Source organism: Kogia breviceps, chromosome 11 (assembly GCF_026419965.1).
Source record: "Kogia breviceps isolate mKogBre1 chromosome 11, mKogBre1 haplotype 1, whole genome shotgun sequence".
In the NCBI taxonomy this organism is placed as follows: domain Eukaryota; kingdom Metazoa; phylum Chordata; class Mammalia; order Artiodactyla; family Physeteridae; genus Kogia; species Kogia breviceps.
Window position 1 is genome coordinate 78,946,788 of NC_081320.1, and position 18,700 is coordinate 78,965,487.

The 18,700-nt window shown below is 51.6% G+C and overlaps 2 protein-coding genes across 2 annotated transcripts in view; one reads left to right on the forward strand and one right to left on the reverse strand.

The window, feature by feature from the left end:
- Nucleotides 1-15,241, reverse strand: part of EHD3 (EH domain containing 3) — a 29,777-nt gene extending 14,536 nt beyond the window's left edge. Inside the window, exons 1-2 of the mRNA XM_059079140.2 lie at nucleotides 14,291-15,241; nucleotides 4,261-4,437 (exon numbers count right to left, since the gene is read on the reverse strand). Coding sequence (XP_058935123.1) covers nucleotides 4,261-4,437; nucleotides 14,291-14,517 — 404 coding nt within the window. The 5' untranslated portion in view covers nucleotides 14,518-15,241. The remainder of the gene's footprint in view (nucleotides 1-4,260; nucleotides 4,438-14,290) is intronic.
- CAPN14 (calpain 14) overlaps nucleotides 1-18,700 on the forward strand; it is a 149,413-nt gene that overhangs the window by 53,822 nt on the left and 76,891 nt on the right.

Sequence of the window (18,700 nt, forward strand, 5' to 3'; positions counted from 1 at the left end):
AGGCACCCTCGTTTCAGCCTCATGCCAACCTCTCCTGCCCTGGGCAGAGGTTCTGAAGCCCGGCCGCCTTCCAGTGCAGACTCCCAGCCCCAAGCTAGACTCAGCCCCAGCAGTGGGCCCAGGAGGATCTGTACTTCGAGGAAGCTCCCGAGGTGGTCCTAAGGCAGCTGTGGGCCTACGTTTGTGAGCCCCTGCTGTCGGGGACACCAGGATGTCCAGCCCTCAATCCCTGCCCCCCAGGAGCACAGTCTGGTGGAAGAGCAGAAGCGTGTATAAGGACAACCACGATATGGGTGTGATGGGAGCAGCGCCCCCAAGGGAGGTCAAGTGAAGAGCTCGGGAGATCCAAGGTGGAAGGAAGCCTTCCTGGAGGAGGCGGCACTGCAGCTGGCCTTGAAGAGTGGGGCACACCACCCAGGAATGTTTATCTGGGCTTCTAAAAGGCTGTGCAAATACCAAACATTGCTAGTAGGATAGCAGTCAAGCCTTATTCAAGGAAATATTCCCAGTAGCACATCCCAAAGTCTCCAAATACAAATTGGTAAACCTAAGCTATATCCTTCTGACTTCAAGCCTTCTCTCTTAAATGCCATTTTTGGTGGAAGCCAGCAAGGTGTCTGACCATCACAGGTACAGTTCACAGTCCCATAGTCTCCAAGAACAGACAGGGAGGGGAGCCTCTGCTACCCAGTGAGGTAGAGAGATGCAGAGATGCAGGTTAGGGGAGGAGGCTAGGGATGCATGGGAAAGAGGGTCCAGGAAGCTTCTCAGAGGATGCAGAACCTGAACTGAGACCTCAGAATATGACTGGCATTTGCCAGGTGGACAGGAAGCCAGTGTACATGCGTGTGTGTGCATGTAGCTATGTGAAGATGCAGACATGCACAGAGGGGAGATTGGAATTACTGGAATTATGCTGCCACATGCAAAATGCCTGGAGTAACCAGAAGCTGGAAGAAGCGAGGAAAGATCCTCCTCTACAGGCTTTGGAGAGAGCATGGCACTGCCAACACCTTGATTTTGAACTTCTGGCCTCCAAACTGAGTCAGTAGTTTTTGCTTTTTGGGTTTTTTTGTGTGTGTGCTAGGCGGGCCTCTCACTGCTGTGGCCTCTCCCGTCGCGGAGCACAGGCTCCGGACGCGCAGGCTCAGCGGCCATGGCTCACGGGCCCAGCCGCTCCGCGGCACGTGGGATCCTCCCAGACCGGGGCACGAACCCTCGTCCCCTGCATCGGCAGGTGGACTCTCAACCACTGCGCCACCAGGGAAGCCCAGTAGTTATTTTAAAGCCACTCAGTTCACGGTAATTTATTCTGGCAGCCCTAGGAAACTAATAGAAGCAGGTGTAAATGCAGCCCAGAAATGAGGGGCGAGGAGAGAAAAAGAGGGGGTGAGGGAGTGTGTGTGCGTGTGTGCGTGTGTGTATGTGTGTGTGTGTGTGTGAAGGCACCATTCCAGGAGAGTTCTACATCTCGCTCATCACTGGGCGAGAACCCGAAGGCTGGAGCCCCTAGAGATGTGGCCAAGACAGGGAGGCAGGGGCCAGATCACAAGGGCCTTGAAAGCCACATTGAGAGACGTGGATTTTATACTGAGGGCGGTAAAAATCCATTGGAACATTTTAAGCGCAAGAGTGACACAGTCTGATATGATGGCTGTCAGCATGTCCAGTTCAGTTCAACAAATATTTATGAAGCATGTGCTGTGTTTCTGGCACTGCGCTAGATCACGGGGGCAGAGAAGTCCATGGCGCAGCCCTCGCCCTACCGAAGCTCATGGTTTCATTGTGCCTGGGGCCCAGCCACATTCTGGCCCTTAGGTTCTAAGGCACACCCCAGTATTCCTCAATACATTCCACGTTTGGGCTTTTTTTTTTTTTTTTTTTTTTTTTTTTGCGGTACGCGGGCCTCTCACTGCTGCGGCCTCTCCCGTCGAGGAGCACAGGCTCCGGACGCGCAGGCTCAGCGGCCATGGCTCACGGGCCCAGCCGCTCCGCGGCATGTGGGATCTTCCCGGACCGGGGCACGAACCCGTGTCCCCTGCATCGGCAGGCGGATGGGACTTTCAACCACTGCGCCACCAGGGAAGCCCCCATTCCACGTTTTGCTGAAGCCACCTTGAGCGGGGCCGCTGTCACTTGGTGATCAGGAGGTCGTGTACCCGCGGCTGGTGTTTGGGGCCAGGGCTGCAGTTGAGGCATCGCCCAGGCTGGGTGCATGGAGTGAGCAGGGCAGGGGGCTGAGGATGACCCCAGGTCTTAGGAGCCAGAGACCAAGGGGACCAGGGTCTGCTAGGGAGGCAGGAGGAGGGCCAAGGAGCTGAGAGGGGCTGCTGGTTGAGAGAAACCAATACCCAGGAGAGATGGGGTGAGGTGAGGACGGAAAGTGCTCACCGCTTGTCACTGAGAGGTCTTACGTGACCTTCACACGGGCAGCTGTGACGGGGTGAAGCCACGTTGCACGGGTTGGGGGACAGGAAGAAGTGAGGAGGTGAAGCCCTGAAACTTGGCTGTGACAGGAAAGCGAGGGGGTAAGGGCTAGTAGGGCCCGTCGCAGGGCTTGCAAGAGGAGATAGATAGTTCCAGGCAGAGAAGGAGCCAAGGGTGGGGGGGAGCTGTCAGAAAGAGTAACTGACAGCCGTCCCGGGCAGATGGCCGGATGCATGGGTCGGGGGCGCAGAGGCGCAGACCTGAGGGGAAAAGAGAGGTCTCAGCTCTCTGCAGGCTGCGGGGACGGCAGGGGCGGGTGTGGGGGGACGGGACTGATGCAAACGAACTCCCTTTACGGACAGTTTAAAACAAACCAACTATAGGGAATCCATGGATACGGGCTTCCAGATTCTCTAGAATAGGAAGCAAGGTCATCTACCAAGAGAGGAGCCTGAGGTGTCTGGAGAAGGCTTGGAACACCCACAGAGAAGGGGAGGGGAGATGTCAAGGGCCGCGAAATGGGATCACAGGGCAGCAGGCGTCTGGGGTGTAGCCTCCCTGTGTGTGTGCAGCCGCAGGGAGGCTGGTGGCACATGGAGGGCCCTCTCCCACCCCACCCCTGCCCCAATCCTGTTATCCCTCCCATGGATATGCCTGACAGATCCCCGGCCAACAGTTAATCTACACATCTGCCACCCAGCTGTGGCGCGCTCCTGCAGAGAAGCGCGAACCTTACGTCGCCATCTACATATGCAGTGCCATCTATGTATGTCGTAGCGTTCCTGCATTAAGCCACATTCTTTCGGTCCTCTGTGTGTATGTGTTTGTGTGTGTGTATATATATATATATATATTTTTTTTTTTTTCAGTTTTCTCTGCCTGGAATGTCTTTTTTTTTTTAACCCTTTCAGTGTGATTTCACTCATGATCGAACATCTGGTTCAAATGCCAACTTTTCCGCAAAGTCCTCTTGCCTTGGAGGAGGACATTACTATTATCCTATTTTACAGATGAGAAAAGTGAGAGACAGACCAGTCAGGTAACCTGTCTAAGATCGTGGTGCTGTTTGGTAGGATTTGAACCCAGGTCGGTCTGAAGCCAAAGCCCATAGTCTTTACCTTTATTCTAAATGCCTTCAGTTAGAGAAAGTAGTTAAAAAAATTTTAAACGCAATACAGAGGCAAAATTGTGGTGTGGATCCACAGAACAAGCGTGGTCAGGGGATCAGCCTGCGTTCTAGTTAAACAGAATAGTGGGAAGGCCTGGGTCAGCTTGCCAAGCAGTCTCTAGAGCTTCCTCCACTCAAACTGACCCAATGGCCCTGGTGTCTTGCGGCTGACTTGTCCCAGGGGAGGTGACTTGTCCAAGGTCACAGAGTGAGTTTAGTAGGAGGGTCAGTGCTCAAAGCCAGGGCTTCTACCTTACGTCCAGGGTTCCAGCCACCAAGTAAAAACAATATCTAGGAACAGAGAGGAACCTTCCTTTGCCTCCTTCCAGTTGGATGCAAAGCCCTTCCGTAGTTTAGGCAAAAGCTGGGAACGACACAGAGCAGCCCTCTCTGCTTTTACTGGAGGGAGGCACACGTTAGAGAAATGTGATTTAACTAGTTGAACCCTTCCCCCAACTTGATCGGGAGAAATCAGCTCAGTGTTTGCAGCTCCCGCAACCCTAATCAATGGTGGTTTCATTCCCAGCAAGAAGGGGACAATCAAGAGAGATTCCAGGTCTGGAAAAGGTACAGTTTCCCAAGACCCTGCGCCGCCCTTTCACCTCTCATACTCCAAGAAGAAAAGAGAGCCCCCCAAGGTCAGTGTGTGTTCCCTCTGCACTCACCTGTTCAAGAAGGCATTGCCAAAGGCGTTCAGTTTCCTGAAAGGTTTCTTAGGATCCACCACCAGGGCATTCCCGGGGATGATACCCTCCACCTCTCCCTGCATCACTGCAATGAAGGAGTCTGTGGTCGGCTCGGGCCCAATCCTCATGCCTGGGAAATCCTGTTCCAGCAGGTACCTGGCAGAAGGGAACACAGTCAAGATGCAGGGATTCTATTCACAGATCAACACCGCATGCCAACCACAAGGCGGACGGTGTGAGTCATGGCAGAGGGGCAGATCCAGAGCAAGGAGATTTCACAGCAGGGAGAGATTTTCACCTACGGGGAATCCAAAGACCTTTGGGAGGAGGTGGGATTTCAGTTGAACTTAAAATAACAGATCTGTCCTTCTCGGTCCTTATCTTTTTCCCTCCATGAAGCAGTGCCGGGAGTGCGGGGGCAGGGGGCGTGGCAAAGAGCAAGGTTTGGGCTCGGAAATAAAGCATGGCTTGAAACGGATTCCTACACAGAATATTGGAGACTTCACAGCTGTAGGGAGTCTGCCAAAGTCCCTGCACACAGGCGTGGTTAGAATCAGATCACCCATAGGCTCTGCTGGCCATCCACAGGTCCTTATTTATTTATCTGCTTAGTCATTTAATGTAAAAATAACTCATGCATAATACAAACTGTGTGACAGGAACACTATGACAAGTGGATGTCCATCCCACCCTAGACTTTTGGTCCCGCCCTCTAGCACAGGTACCAGGCTGCGGCCCCAGGGGACAGGTGCCTCTCTTTGCTCTTCTCCAGGCCTGGGCAGTGAGAGCCCAAGGCCACTGCCCTTCTCCACAGCTCCCTTTAGAACACATGGTGAGCCACAGCATGAAGAGAACAGGCTGGAAAGACAACCAGGCCCTTTGGAAGGAGCTCAGAACAGCTTTGAGCCCCAACAGCTTTGAGCCCACACAGCTTAAGGCTGGACTGTGGGCGGAGGAGTCCAGAACTGCCCTGGGTTGGGACTGGCCAGAGGAGAGTCCCAGGGGCCATGATGGACAAGGAGCTAAGGGGTGTGTTGCCCAACAAACACAGACCCTTGGGGGAGCCCTCCCCGTGTGCCAAGACCCTCCCCCTAAACCTTGCGGGCCAGTGTTCATGCTCAGAGGGAAAAGTCAAGGAGCCCTCAGGAGAAGAGATGGCAAGTCAGAGGCTGCTGGCTGGGGAGAGAGCCTGAGACCTCCAGGACCAGCGGTCCTCAGCTGGCTGCCCACGGAGCAACCGTGGAGCTCCAGCTGCCGGGGCCCAGCCCAGAGGTTCTGACCCGCTGGCTCAGGGCGGGGTCCTGGCGACCGGTCCTTCTCAGGAACTCCCCAGTTGATTCTGATGTACAGCCGGGGTTGACAACCTGCTCTTGACCCTGTCGTTATGCTGATAACACCACTGACACTCAAGAGCATGTCCATGCCATACGCTGCAATCATCACTTTGAGAACGTATCTCTTTCTGGCTTCACCGCACCCCTACAGGTAGGGCTCTGCGTATCCGCGGGTTCCACATCTGAGGATACAACCAACCGTGGAGGACCCGTGGTTGAATCCAAGAATGTGGAACCCGCGGATCCGGAGGGCTGGCCGTACTGTGCCATTTTACATAGGGGACTTGAGCATCTGCGTGGGAGGTGGGGTCCTCGAACCAAGGTCCCGCGGATACTACCGAGGGACGGCTGTACTGAGGAAACCCAGGCTGTGAAGGGTTCCCTCCGTACAGCCGTCCTATTAGCTCACTATTAACTCTTGAACGTGATGGAGCTGGAATCCAAACCCTTATCAATCTAACACCAAATCCTTTGCTCTTCAACTGTCTTCTACCCCGAGGAAATGCTCTCTGCCCACCCTGTACCACCCCAAGGTGGGTCTGCTCTGCCCAGCAAGTGGCAGCCAGGGGCACTGGCTGGGGTTTCTTCTGGCTCATTGACATCCCTCTGTGTCCTGAGCTGTCAGTTTACTCCGTGCTTCCAGGGTAGTTCAGGTCGGGTTGCCACGGGCTCCCTCCTCAAGGAGCTGGCAGGGGAGCTGCTGCAGAGGGGCCGCTGCCCAGGGCCACCCCGCCTGCACCGGGGATTTAAGGTTGCCTTGGGAAGCACCCCCATCTCCCTCCAGGATCCCAGCCCCACATTCTGGGTGTGAAGACAGCATTTCCTCCCATCAGAGGACCATTTTGAAAGCTGGATTGTGATGAGGATAAATCACCACAGCTGCACTTGGATGACGCTTCATGCTTTCTCAGACGCTCCTTCTCCTTCAGGGTTTCGCGCGAGAGACAGGGAACCTCAGGGCCTGGGGCCAGCAGACCTGGTTTCTCTAACCTCCAGAAGGTTCTCGACCTCTGCAAACCTCAGCACTTTCCTCTGTAACATGGGAGATCATTGTTCTGATTTGTTAAGCACCTGTGATGTGCCAGGTACTGTTCTAGACTTTCTATGAGTTGTCTCGTTTCATGTCCCGTTTCTGCTGATGTAATCATCATGACCCGTATCATCAAATGGGCCTCATGGGTAAACCCACCTCTTCGGGTGTTCTGAGGGTTAAATAAGTTACAGACCTTAAGCACATAAACCCGTACTTAGAACCTAGATCATCATCCCATTTTACAGAAGAGAAGATAAAGGTTAAACTATTTGCTGCAGGTTATGCAGTCAGTAAATAGCAGAGCTAGGATTTGAATCTAACACTCACACTGCTAACCGCTACATTCGCTGTCTCCCTTCCTGCCTGAGGTAGCTCCTTGACCAGGAAGTGCAAAAGGGCTGAGCACCCCTTTGGGACTAGAAGGAAGAGTGGGACAAGAAGGCCACAAAAGAATCTGGTTTGGGGGCTTCCCTGGTGGCGCAGTGGTTGAGAGTCCGCCTGCCGATGCAGGGGACGCGGGTTCGTGCCCCGGTCCGGGAGGATCCCACATGCCACGGAGCGGCTGGGCCCGTGAGCCGTGGCCGCTGAGCCTGCGCGTCCGGAGCTTGTGCTCCGCAACGGGAGAGGCCACAGCAGTGAGAGGCCCGCGTACTGCAAAAAAGAATCTGGTTTGGCAGGAGGCTGGTGGCCGGGGCCAGGCCTTGGGGGAAAGGTTAGACTTCAGGGCCCACAAACCCAGGAACTACTCATCTCCGTAAACATCTGCCCTTGGGGTTCACACTTTGGCCTCAGTGGGTGGGATGTGGCAGCAAAAGCTGTTGCTATCAGGTGACCCAAGCAGGCCCCAGGCCCACTGGATCTAAAAGGATATTCTTGGGACTTGAAGCAGTTTCATGAGAATCAACACCGTGATCTGGAAACCCCATCCGTGCTTGCCCACCTGCAGGGAGCACCTATCCCAGTGGGTGCTTGGGTGAGAAGCCCCAAGCAGGGGGTGTGGCATGGGCAAATTCTGAGGCAGAAGGAGGGTGGTGGATATCACCAAAGGCTTCGGAGACAGCTGAAATAGACAGGGGTGGAAGCAATCAGTCTGAGGCACCCTTGAAAATGGCCAGCCAGAACAGGGCCAAGCAGCAGTGAGGAAGTACCTTCCTGACCCAGGCGTCTCCGATTTCATCCCTGAGATGCACTGTGCTGGCAGGCAAAGGGTGATGCGCCCCAGCATAGCGGGGGCCACTTCCTGGGATGTTCTGGAGCTGCAGCCTCAGGCGGCCCAGCCAGGGCCTGGTGGCTGGAACTGCTGTCCTGCCTCCTCGGCTAAACCCACACGACCCCAGGTTTGCCGACCACACACGAGTCTGGAGAAATACAGAGTCCAGTGAAGCCAAGAGCAAGTCCAGGGATGCAGTCAGGCCAAACAGAGAACCCAGGGCTGGGTAAATTCTCAGGGACATTTGGGTATGGCCTGCAGCCCCAAGTGCCCCCGTAACAAAGCCACCAATTGTGTCCAGAAAGGAAAACCTATTGAGGAATATCATGGCTGCTTCTCTATGGGGAGTGATACAGATGGCCTCTGTTGCCAGGCAAAAACATTCCCAAGGCAGTGTAAAAAAAGAAAAGTTAATTCAAGCCTGGGTGGGAGCAGCTGAGATGGGGAAGCAAGAGAATAAGAGGGGCAGACAGGCCGAGCACCCGCTGTAAGGCAGGTGCTGTTCTGCGACCTTTCCCTGAATTATTCCGTCCTGGAAGCACTGTGGGATGGCTGAATTATTTCAGTTTTGCAGGTGAGCAAGTTGAGATGGAGGCTGCCTGAGTTCAGGGACAAATGCAAATATTTAGAGGCCCAAAGAGCTGAAAAGTTGTGGGTCCCCCTTCCTTGCTATCCAATGAAAAATAAATACTAAACCATAAAATGGGTATAGGGAAGTCCAACGCAATTCGGATTTTACCCGTGAGGCCTACTTTTGTTCATATTTTTCTTAAGCAAACTCTTTCCTAACATTTCCCTAGTCTTTTGGTGTCCTGCTTGGCTGGCAATCTAAGCATGTGGCTTGCATTACTGGTGACCTAAGCACCCAGGGTAAGGCGTGGAGCCAAGAATCTTAACCCAGTCTCCAAGGTACCCATCTCTGCAATAGCGGGACCAAACCTCCCCGCCGCTGGGGCAGCATCCAGGGTGAGGAACAGAGGGCCCGGGGCCACAGGAAGTGCCACCACAGGCCTTGGGCTGGCTGGACCCTCTGCCTTGGCTCAGTTAGGGAATGCGCCTTGGTGGGTGTCTGCTTCATCACAGATGTGACCTTGGACAAGTCCCTCAAGAGCCCAGTGCCTCAGTTTCCCCAGTTTATAGAGTGGGGCTAATCCTGGGTTTCTAACTAGCTCAGAGGGTTAGAGTGAAGGTTTTGAGATGACATACATGAATTTGGGAAAAGCAAAGGCTACACCAGACATGCGCCCACATTGGCAGAGACAATAATTGGAGAAAACAAACGTCTCATCACTGCCTGTAAGAACTCAGCGCATTTCTACCTGGACTCCAAATCCAGGGCCCTCGCCGCCTCTGTGAAAATCCACATAGCTCTTAATTTGCATATCTTCAGGTAGACGCAGAAGGCACGTATCACTTTCTGCCCATGTCATAGGTACTCGTGTTATATATCTGTATCTTGGTTTGCTTTGTTTCTGTTTTTGTTTTCGGCCGCACCATGTGGCATGCGGGATCTTAGTTCCCCGACCAGTGATCGAACCCGTGCCCCCGGCAGTGGAAGCGAGGAGTCCTAGCCACTGGACTGCCAGGGAAGTCCCATATATATCTGTATCTTTGATCTCTCTAAGCCTTGTGTACTTCAGCTTTAAAATGGGGTCAAGACAATAACGCTTGTCCTGTCGGCCTCTCGGGGTTCCGGGGGTACCGTAAGTCACTCCACGGACACAAAATGAGGTGGGAGATGGGGGACTCAACGGCTGAGTTGAGGTCTGAGTCAGCTCTGTGCTGCACGGAGCAGTAACCACTGTCCCTGGAGAGCAGCAGCCTCCACCAGGGATCAAAGTGACCCCAGCACAAAGGAGACCAGTGGCCAGACTGTCAAGCCTCCCACTAGCCTTGCCTTGTCTGCCCACCCCTGCAACAGGCTGGCCTGAGTGACCCTATGAGGTGTCACTATTCGCATGTTAGAGACAAGGACACTGAGGTTCAGAAAGGTTAGACCTTCCGAACATGGTCTCTTGGCTGGGAACTGGTGGAGCCTGGGTTCTGCTGAGCCGCCCGTGGCTGCGTTCAGCTGTCAGTGGGAGTGGGATGGAGCCCTTCCCCAGAGGTCCTTCTCCCAATGACCTCCACACCTGACTCTCAAGGCAGATCTTAAGCTGGACCTCAGGCAGGTGGACCCAGTGCCTCTGCCCTAGGTCCTCTGCTCCCTTGAGTAACACTCAAGCCTTGTAAGAGGCAGCTGGATTTCCACCTAGTCCCACTTAAGGACCAGCAGATCAGAGCCCTGGCAGGAAAAGGACATCCATGGACCTCGGAGGGGGGACAGGAGGGAGGACTTGCAGGGGCTGTGGCTGGCAGGATGGGCCTGGCAGAGGTCAGTGGGTCTGCCTGGAATGGAAGGATGGCCCCTTCTCTAGCCCTTCAGCTTTCCAGAGAATCATCTTTCCTGGGTGGTGATGCGGCCATGAGGCCTGGGCAGCAGAGATGCCAGGGAGATGATGGGAGAGGGTACAACCACAGGCAAATGCTGTGTCGCCTTGGGGGGAGGATGCAGAGAGCCCCCTGAAAAAGTGGGGGAGGTCAAAAGGGCTGGCTGAGCAGCCCCCCCGACTGGCCCACCCCACCATGTGCTCATTCATAGTTTAGGGTCTGGGTCACGCTATAGAAGAGCCACAGGTGATCCTCAAGACCAGCTCAGATCTACCTGTGGACAGCCAGGCAGCTTAGCTCTAGCAGCCCTGGGCCCCATACCCAGTGCTCCCGACCCTCTACCCCAGTGCCGCCGCAGTCCAGCGAGGCCTCCCTTGCGGCCCCTGAGACACTGGGCCTTCCAGTCCCTGGGGCAGCCAGTTATTCACCTCCATGACCAGGGGGCCAAACGGTGAGAGAGAGGAGGGGCTTGAGGCTTCAGGCCAGCAGGAGGAAGAGTGAAGGGAGAAAAACAGCAGAGGAGGGAGAGAAGGCTGTCAGGCCAGAAGGACACAGAGCTACTGTACTTGGAAGAGGCAGCCTGTGTTGAAGGAAGCATCCACCAGCCCAGTTTATTGTTTATTACCCTGGGTTGCCGGGCCTTAGGCCAGGGAAGTTATTTCAGGCAGAGGTCATAGCACATTAATTAGTTGTTAGAAGAATGTCCTTTTCTGTATGTTCTTCCTGAGACAAGAAATAGACCCTGAGGCAAGTATGTATAACTGAAAGTGGATGGACACTCAGGCGGCAAAACGCCAAGGGCCGGAGAATGAAGAGGCAAGTCTGCTTCCGAGGGAAAGGTCCCTCACAGGTTCAGGCCGGAACACAGACCTGAATCGCTGTGTTCAAGGCAAGAAGCAGGGATGGGAGAGGGCGTAGCTGCGAAGGCAGGCTGTACTCTGCACCCAGGCGCATTTAGCTACCCCAAGGGGAACTTTCTTTGCTTTGGGGGAGGGGTGTTGTACCAGCTTACCCTCTTGGGAAGCAACTCAAAAATATGACTCTTAATACCAAGATTACAAAGTAAGAAAATGTTAAAACACAACAAAACAGAACAAAAAAAAACAACCCCAGAACTCTGTACAACCTTTGGCCTAGTGATTTCACTTCTGGGAATCTCTGAGAAAACAGTCTAATATGTGGGAAAATATTATGCACGGAGATATTCAGAGTGATTCGACAATAGCAGAAAATAAAATTAGAAACAACTTCAAACATTCAAAAGAAGTAGATTGGTGAAATGAATAACTGCATGTACATGCAGTGAAATATCATGTGGCTCTTAAAAATAATGCTTACAAAGATTTTTAAAATTTACCCAGGAAATGCTCATGCTATGAGTGAAATAAATCCACATACAAAATTACATTATGGCATGATCTCAAGTGTGTTATAAAATAGCTAAAAATACTGGTGGAAAGATATATATATATATATATATATATATATATATATATATATATATATATAATATTTTAAATGGTTTCCCGAGTTGTGGGATGATGGGGCATTTTTCCTTCTTCCTCAAATTTATTCTTGTCTGCATTTTCCAATTTAAAAAAATAGCTGTTCAGTGGATTTAATGAGAAGAAAGGAAAATATGTAATTTGGTTTTGGAGGGCTTCCCTGTGCTGCAGCCCCTCCTCCCCTCCTGGCAGTCTCTCCCTCAAAGGGAGACAGGCTTTGATGCACGAGCTAAATTCAGTTACTGACATGAGTGCGGAGGGAGAACTCTTGTACTCGGAGGATATGAGAGAGGAGGGATCTGCCTCTCCTGGCCTTCCTGTCTCCCTCAGATAAGGAGTAATCTATGGCAACTTGGCTCTGCCACTTTCTTAGACCCAGTTAACAGCGAGCATGATTCAGGCAAAGCCAGGACAGTGTCTCAGACAAGAGGCCCGTCTGCTGCTCCAGGATCCTGCCCTCAGGGACGCTAGCTTCTCCCCATCTCCCCTCCCATTCTGCAAACATCTACTGGGAGCTCCTGTAGCTGAGACCCCCAGGCAAGGCCCCAGGGAGCTAAGGCACAGTAGTAAGCGCTGGTGCTACAGGAAGGAGAAGCTCTAAATAACGTACTAAGAATGATAACCAAGGCGTGTCCAGAGGGCTGCAGAAGGCTGTGCAAGGGTGGGAACCACCTGCAAAAGGCCTGTGCTTCCCATGGGGCATAAACCGGGCCAGGTGGAGGATGCGTGTCACAAAGGAAACCGTGAACAGAACCCAGGTGGCTCTGAAGTGCCTTTGGCAGCAGTGGGTGTTTAACAAAATAAGGGAGATGGACTAGATCAGGGGTTCTTGCCCTAAGGGCCAAGGCAGCCCTTGAAGCCCGCAAGTTATATGTCAATTTGGGATGTATGTGCATTTTTCTAAAGATGGGTCTACATATTTCATCAGATTTTCAAAGGAGGTACTGACCTTTTGAAAAGTTAAGAAGCAAAGAATTAGATTCTTCATTAAGGGCCCCTGTAGTTCTAACAATATAAGATATCCAAAAGCCAACATTCCCCCTGGGTACCCAACTTCAGAAATCACTCAGCCTCTCAAAGCTGCTGAGTCCAAGGCTGTCCACCACACAAGGAAAAACTCATCTGGTGTTCCACTCAGACATGACATGGTAGTATGGTACATGCCCTGCTTCCAAAAGGCTTGTGTTAAAGGCTTAGAGCTGGGGAAAATTCGAATCTAGAAAATCAGGAACCAGACTGTGAACTTTTCTGCTTTCCTCGCCAAACAAAGCACAGTGTTTTGCATGTTGCAGGTGCTTGGTCAATGAATGGAAACAAGAGCACCCCTGCTTTGACACCTTCCACAGGAGGTGAGCACCACTGACTCTGGGGGCGGTGGACACAGAACACATCACCACTCTGTACGAGCCTGGCTCTCAACACAGAGGGCCACAAGCACCCTCAACAGCTTGCAGGGCTGTGAATGAGGCCGAGGAAGATGGCCTTGTCTTGAAGGCTGTGTGGCCTGAGGACTGGAGAGAAGCCTGTCTTCTAAAGATAGGAGAGGTCCTTATCACTCTGGTGGACAATATATGGACCTCTCTGAACACAGGGTGGACAGGCTGACTTCCTGAGGATCCCTCCAGCCCAGGGATTCTGTAATCCAAGGGGATGGATGACTCACCCTCAGAGTTACAGGCATTGAGCCAACCATCTCCTCCCATGCATCCAGGACCCGCATCCCAGGTCAGCCTCCCACCCTGTTACATGGCTTTGAAGAATGTATTTAACCTCTCTATGCTTCAGTTACCTCACCTGACAAGTCAAGGGGCTGGATGAGACCATGGCCAGTATCCCTTCCACCTCCAAAAGACCTTAATATGATTACTGAGCCATTAAGATCAATGCAAAAGAAAAAAGCATTCTGCTTCTGGACACTGCTTGTCGCCAGTCTCCAAGAGGTATCTGTAGGAGCTCTGCTCAGTGAAGGAAACGGATAAAAGAAGGACAAGTGGAACTACCAGACAGAGGGTCACGGGCTCCCAAGCCCACCTCCTCAGCTGCAACTGTAAAGACCTCATATGAGTGGCTGAAGCCTTTAGAAGGCAAGGGAAGGGGTCCTGCCCATCAAGGGTATGTCCCTACAAGGAGAGGGGGTAAGACAACCTCACCAGCCTAAGGTACTCTTGAGACCAGGAGCTTTCTCACTTGGGCTTCCTGGGCTTCAGTTTCACCGTCCATAAAATGGGAAGAATAGGGATGGCTCTGAATTTTAACACTTCAAACCGACCACCAAAGCTAAGGGCTAAGTGCAATGGAGAGGCACTAGGTAGGACAGAGCAGGGGACCATCCAATGAAATTGTGGGGTAAGCTTTGGATACCCGCACACAAGGATTTCTTCAGAGCCTTCAAATGAAGACTTCCCACTTGTCTCCACGCAGGAGGGGACATCGGGAGTGAGCGGAGGGCCTAAGCGCTGGGCGGCTGGGTGGGCTGCGGGGGCCCTGGCCGGCTCACCTGATGAAGGTGGTCTTCCCGGTGGAGTACTGGCCCACCAGCAGGACCATGGGCTTGTTGTCGAAATCAGCATCCTCCAGGGCGGGGGAGTGAAACTCGTGGAAGCGGTAGTGCTCTTCCAGGGGCAGCAGCTTGGTCCTGTAGAGTTTCTTGAGACCATCGCCCACCGTCTGGAAGACCTCGGGGTCCTTCCTGCGGCGGTCATCGGAACGCAGCCAGCTGAACATCGCGGCCACAGCTCGCCGCCCTCTCGGGCCCGGTGCGCAGTCCCAGCAGGAGGGCGCGGAGTCCGGCGACCCCCGTTCCTGGGGGAAGGCGTCCTGCAGGGCGGGTCCGCCGGAATCCCAGCTGCGCCGCCGCCTCACCGGAGCGCGGGGCTCAGCCACACCATGGCCGGGGCGCAGGGCTCGGGGGTCCCTGGGGCGACTGCGCGGGGCCGCGAACGCGCTCTTCCCCTGCTCCTGGGACCAAGCCCAGGCCCGGCTTCATCCAGCAACCAAGGCCGGAGGGAGATAAAATATCTGGGCTGGGCGGGAGGGCTGCGATCTCGGGAAAAAAGTCAAACCTGCAATTAAAATGTCAGATGCCGGGGTCCCCGGTCTCCCCCAGCTCTCTCCCGCTTTGGCTCGGGTGCAGTTTAGGGATGCTTTGGCTCTGCTCCCTCCCGCCTGGGAGGCTCAGGGGAGGAGGGGGCGCTGCCCAGCCAGCGGACAGCTCAGCATCTGCAGCCGCAGCCCGCAGCCCCAGGCGCCTGTTTTAATGCCAGCCGTGCAGGAAGCCGGCTCGCGGAGGAAGTCCCCGAGTACTGGCAAGGCTGGCGTGGCCCTGCGGCCCCGGCGGGGAGAAGCTGAGCAGGGCGCCGCCATGTTTATGGGCAGTCGCCCCACCAGGGACCCGCGACCGCTTGCTGCCTGGAAAGGGAGGGATGCTGAACCCTTTGGGGAACGGTCTGGTATTTCATTCCCGGCCACTGGAGGTTTGGTTTGGGAACAGCGCCCTCTCAGGGACAGCTGCGAAGACAGAGTCGACCTGCTTCACGCTCTCCCTGCTCTTAGATATAGTCTTTAGTCGCTGAGTTCAATTCCTTAGGATGACAGGTTCTCTATTACTTGGGAACATTTTTCTTGGGGCATGGAAGGAAGAGCCCAATATCAGCTTGCCCCGAATGACCAAAACGGTCACTACCCAAACTTTTTGCTAGGTCTAGGATGAAGTCAAAACCATTTTCATTCATTCATTCATTTGTCCATTCCGTCCAGTAAAACCAAACAAAACAAGCAAAACCTCCACAAGTATTGAACCAGTATTATGGCACAATTTTGGTGGCTGTGGTTGCAAACTTGATCACCAAGATGAGCACATACAGTCTCTCCCTTCCAGGAGCTCCAGCCCAGGCTGGCCTTAAAGAGGAGATGGGAGCAGCGGGCCCTGGGTGCACAGCGGGAGGAGGCGTTCTTTTTGCCTGGATAATATGAGAAAGATGTCACAGAAAGCATGACTGCGAGCTGGATCTTAAATGACCAATCTGCAGAGAAGAAGGAGGACATTCCAAGCTGAGTGGAGGGCACTTGCAAAGGCTGGGGAACGTGGAAAAACTCGGTGTGGTGAAGGCAGAGAAAACAGTTTCCTACCTAGAGTACTGGGTTCAGGAGGGTGCAAGGGAGTGACTGAGGCCAGGCACAAAAGGCTTTGCAGAAACAGGAATCATGGAGGAGATAAGGAACCAATAATAACTTTATTGCTAATAACTGTTACCATTGACTGAGCACTCACCATGTGCAGGGGCCTGGGCTAAGTTCCCAGCGAGTAGTGTTTCATTTAACCTTCGCAGCAGCTCTATGAGGCAGATCACGTCTCCAGTGTCATGCCAAGGAGAAGGGGATGACAGCTGGCCAGGTGTAGGCAAAAAGGGATGTATTTGTCTATAGGGAATTTAAACACAATAATAAAACCAACTCAAAGTCAATCTGCTTTATATTCGCACCATTCTCATCAGCATCAGTGACAAAATACTCTCTCCTGCCAAGGCAGATGGCTCCCATATACTCCCCTCCACAGATGAGGAAACAGAGTGGGCTGATGGGCCAGGTGGGACTGCTAATGCTGGTAGCGGTGCCGGGGAGGGGCTGGAGAAGCAAAAGAGGCTGGAGGCCAAGAGACTGATTAGGAAACTATTCAAAAATGTAGGAGTTGGGGTAATCGGGCTGGGAAAAAGTCATATTCAAGAGATTTTTTTTCTTTTTTAATGACATAGAATTGACAGATCTTGGTAAGCAATAATAAGGGTAAGATGGAGTCTAGTATAATTCTGCATTTTCTACTGTAGGGGACAAGATGGTTGGAGACACTGTTCCACCAATTAGGGGAGTCGGGAAGAGAGCAGAGTTAGCATTTAAAGTCTGAGACGTGTGGTCGAGGTACCCATGGGAACTCCAAGGGGAGGAGCATGGTGAGCTGCAGGGTTTCGAGTAGGGATTGTCAGAGGTGGCTGCTGGCTCCAATCTCCTTGGCTACAGCTCAGATCTCCTGACTCCCTACTTGAACCCCAGAGCTGATCGCCTCTTTCTGAGCTCTCTGCACCCCTGGTGGAGAAACCACTCAGATTAACATTTCACCCTTGGTGTTAAGTTAGCACTGGCGTATGAGTGTAAGAGGCAACTTTCAAAATATTTAACAGCTCACGTGACATATGGGAATGGAGCAATCAGAACAGACGTCTGTCTTCTCAGTGAAGCAGGGCCTAAGGCCCTTTTTTTGTAGAGATACAAAAGACAGTGAAGGATATTACAATAATAAAACCCACAGAAGAGTATCCAAAATATATAATTAATGCCTGTATGTTAATAAGAAAAAATATCCAATAGAAAAAAATTAGCATAAGACACAAAAGTTCCTTTTATACAAGAGGCTACAAGCACATCCTAAAAATATAAGAAAAGATGTTAAACCTCATTAGTAGTGTCTGGAAGTTGGGAAGGTCTGGGTCTGTTGAGGGGGAGAGGCCAGGATGGCCAGGGTGCTGATGGGGAAGTCATGGGTTCCTTTGTGGAAATATTTCAATATTTTAGTAATTAGTACAGCCATGGTATTGTGTACAACTAAATGTCAGCCCTCAATATCCAACTTATCAAGTGCATGTTGACACATCTAACTCTAGCTCTCAGTCGTGAAGAGTTGGGAAATCTATCTTTTAAAACAAGGAACTAAGTAATGATGCAGCATGTCTATATACTAACAATAACAAGTTACAAGAGAGAATTTTTTTAAAAAATAAATCATTTACCAAAAAAACATAGGGATAAATCTGACAAAAGATGTACAGACCTTTAGATGAAAAGTAATAAAACTTAATGGAAAGACATTAAAGAAGTTCTAAATAAGTGGGAGAGACATACCACGTTCAATTATGGAAAGATTTCACGTCACAAAGATGTGAATTCTTTATAATGTAATTGCCAGATTCAATAATAGATAGAATTTAAATTAAAATCTGAACGGGGTTTTCCATGGAAATTAACATGGTGATTCTAAAATGTACGTAGAACAATAAATAGTCCAAGAGTAGCTAAGGTATCCCAGAAGAAGAAAGAAAAAGAGAGGAAGGCACAGGAGGATAAGAAGGAGGAGGAAGGGAGAAGGAAGAGAAAAAGACGACAATATCAACAGCAAGAGCAACAAAACTAGGCAAAGGGAACTTGCCATAGTAGAAGTCATTATCAAGTTGCAGTGGTTAAGGTGGTGAGGTTTTAGCATAGAGATAGATCAAGAGAACAGTGACCCAGTAAAATAGTCAGGAAATGTGGAAACCTGATATATACAGAAGTTGTAACAGAGAATGCATATATATATTACAACAAGGTCAGGAAGAATTCCTTCAACAAGACACCAAAAGAACAAATGGCAAATGAAATACATTTGGCAATAGTAAACCTAAGTCACTGTTATTCAACTGAAGATACAAAAGATAGTGAAAATGTATTTGCAATACATAAAACCAACCAAAGAGCGTCCAAAATATATAATTAATGCCTGCACATCTGTAAGAAAAAGACAAACATTCCAACAGAAAAAAATATATTAGCAAAAGACAGATTCCTTTTCCAAAAGAGGCTACATGACTTCTACCCTATAAACACAAGAAAAAAATGTTGAACCTCATCCGTAGTTAGAGAAATGCCAAACCACAATTAGATAGAACTTCACACCCACCAAAATGGCCAAAAAGAAAAACATTGGTTGATAACAAGTGGTGGTGAGAATGTGGTGCAACGGGAACTCTCACTCGTCACTGGTGGACCTGTAGATTGTCGTAAATGCCTTAGGAAACAATTTGGTATTACCTGGCAAAGCTCAAGGTGTGCGTGTCCTCCATCTACCGTGCAATCCCACGCCTACCTGTTATCTAGAGAG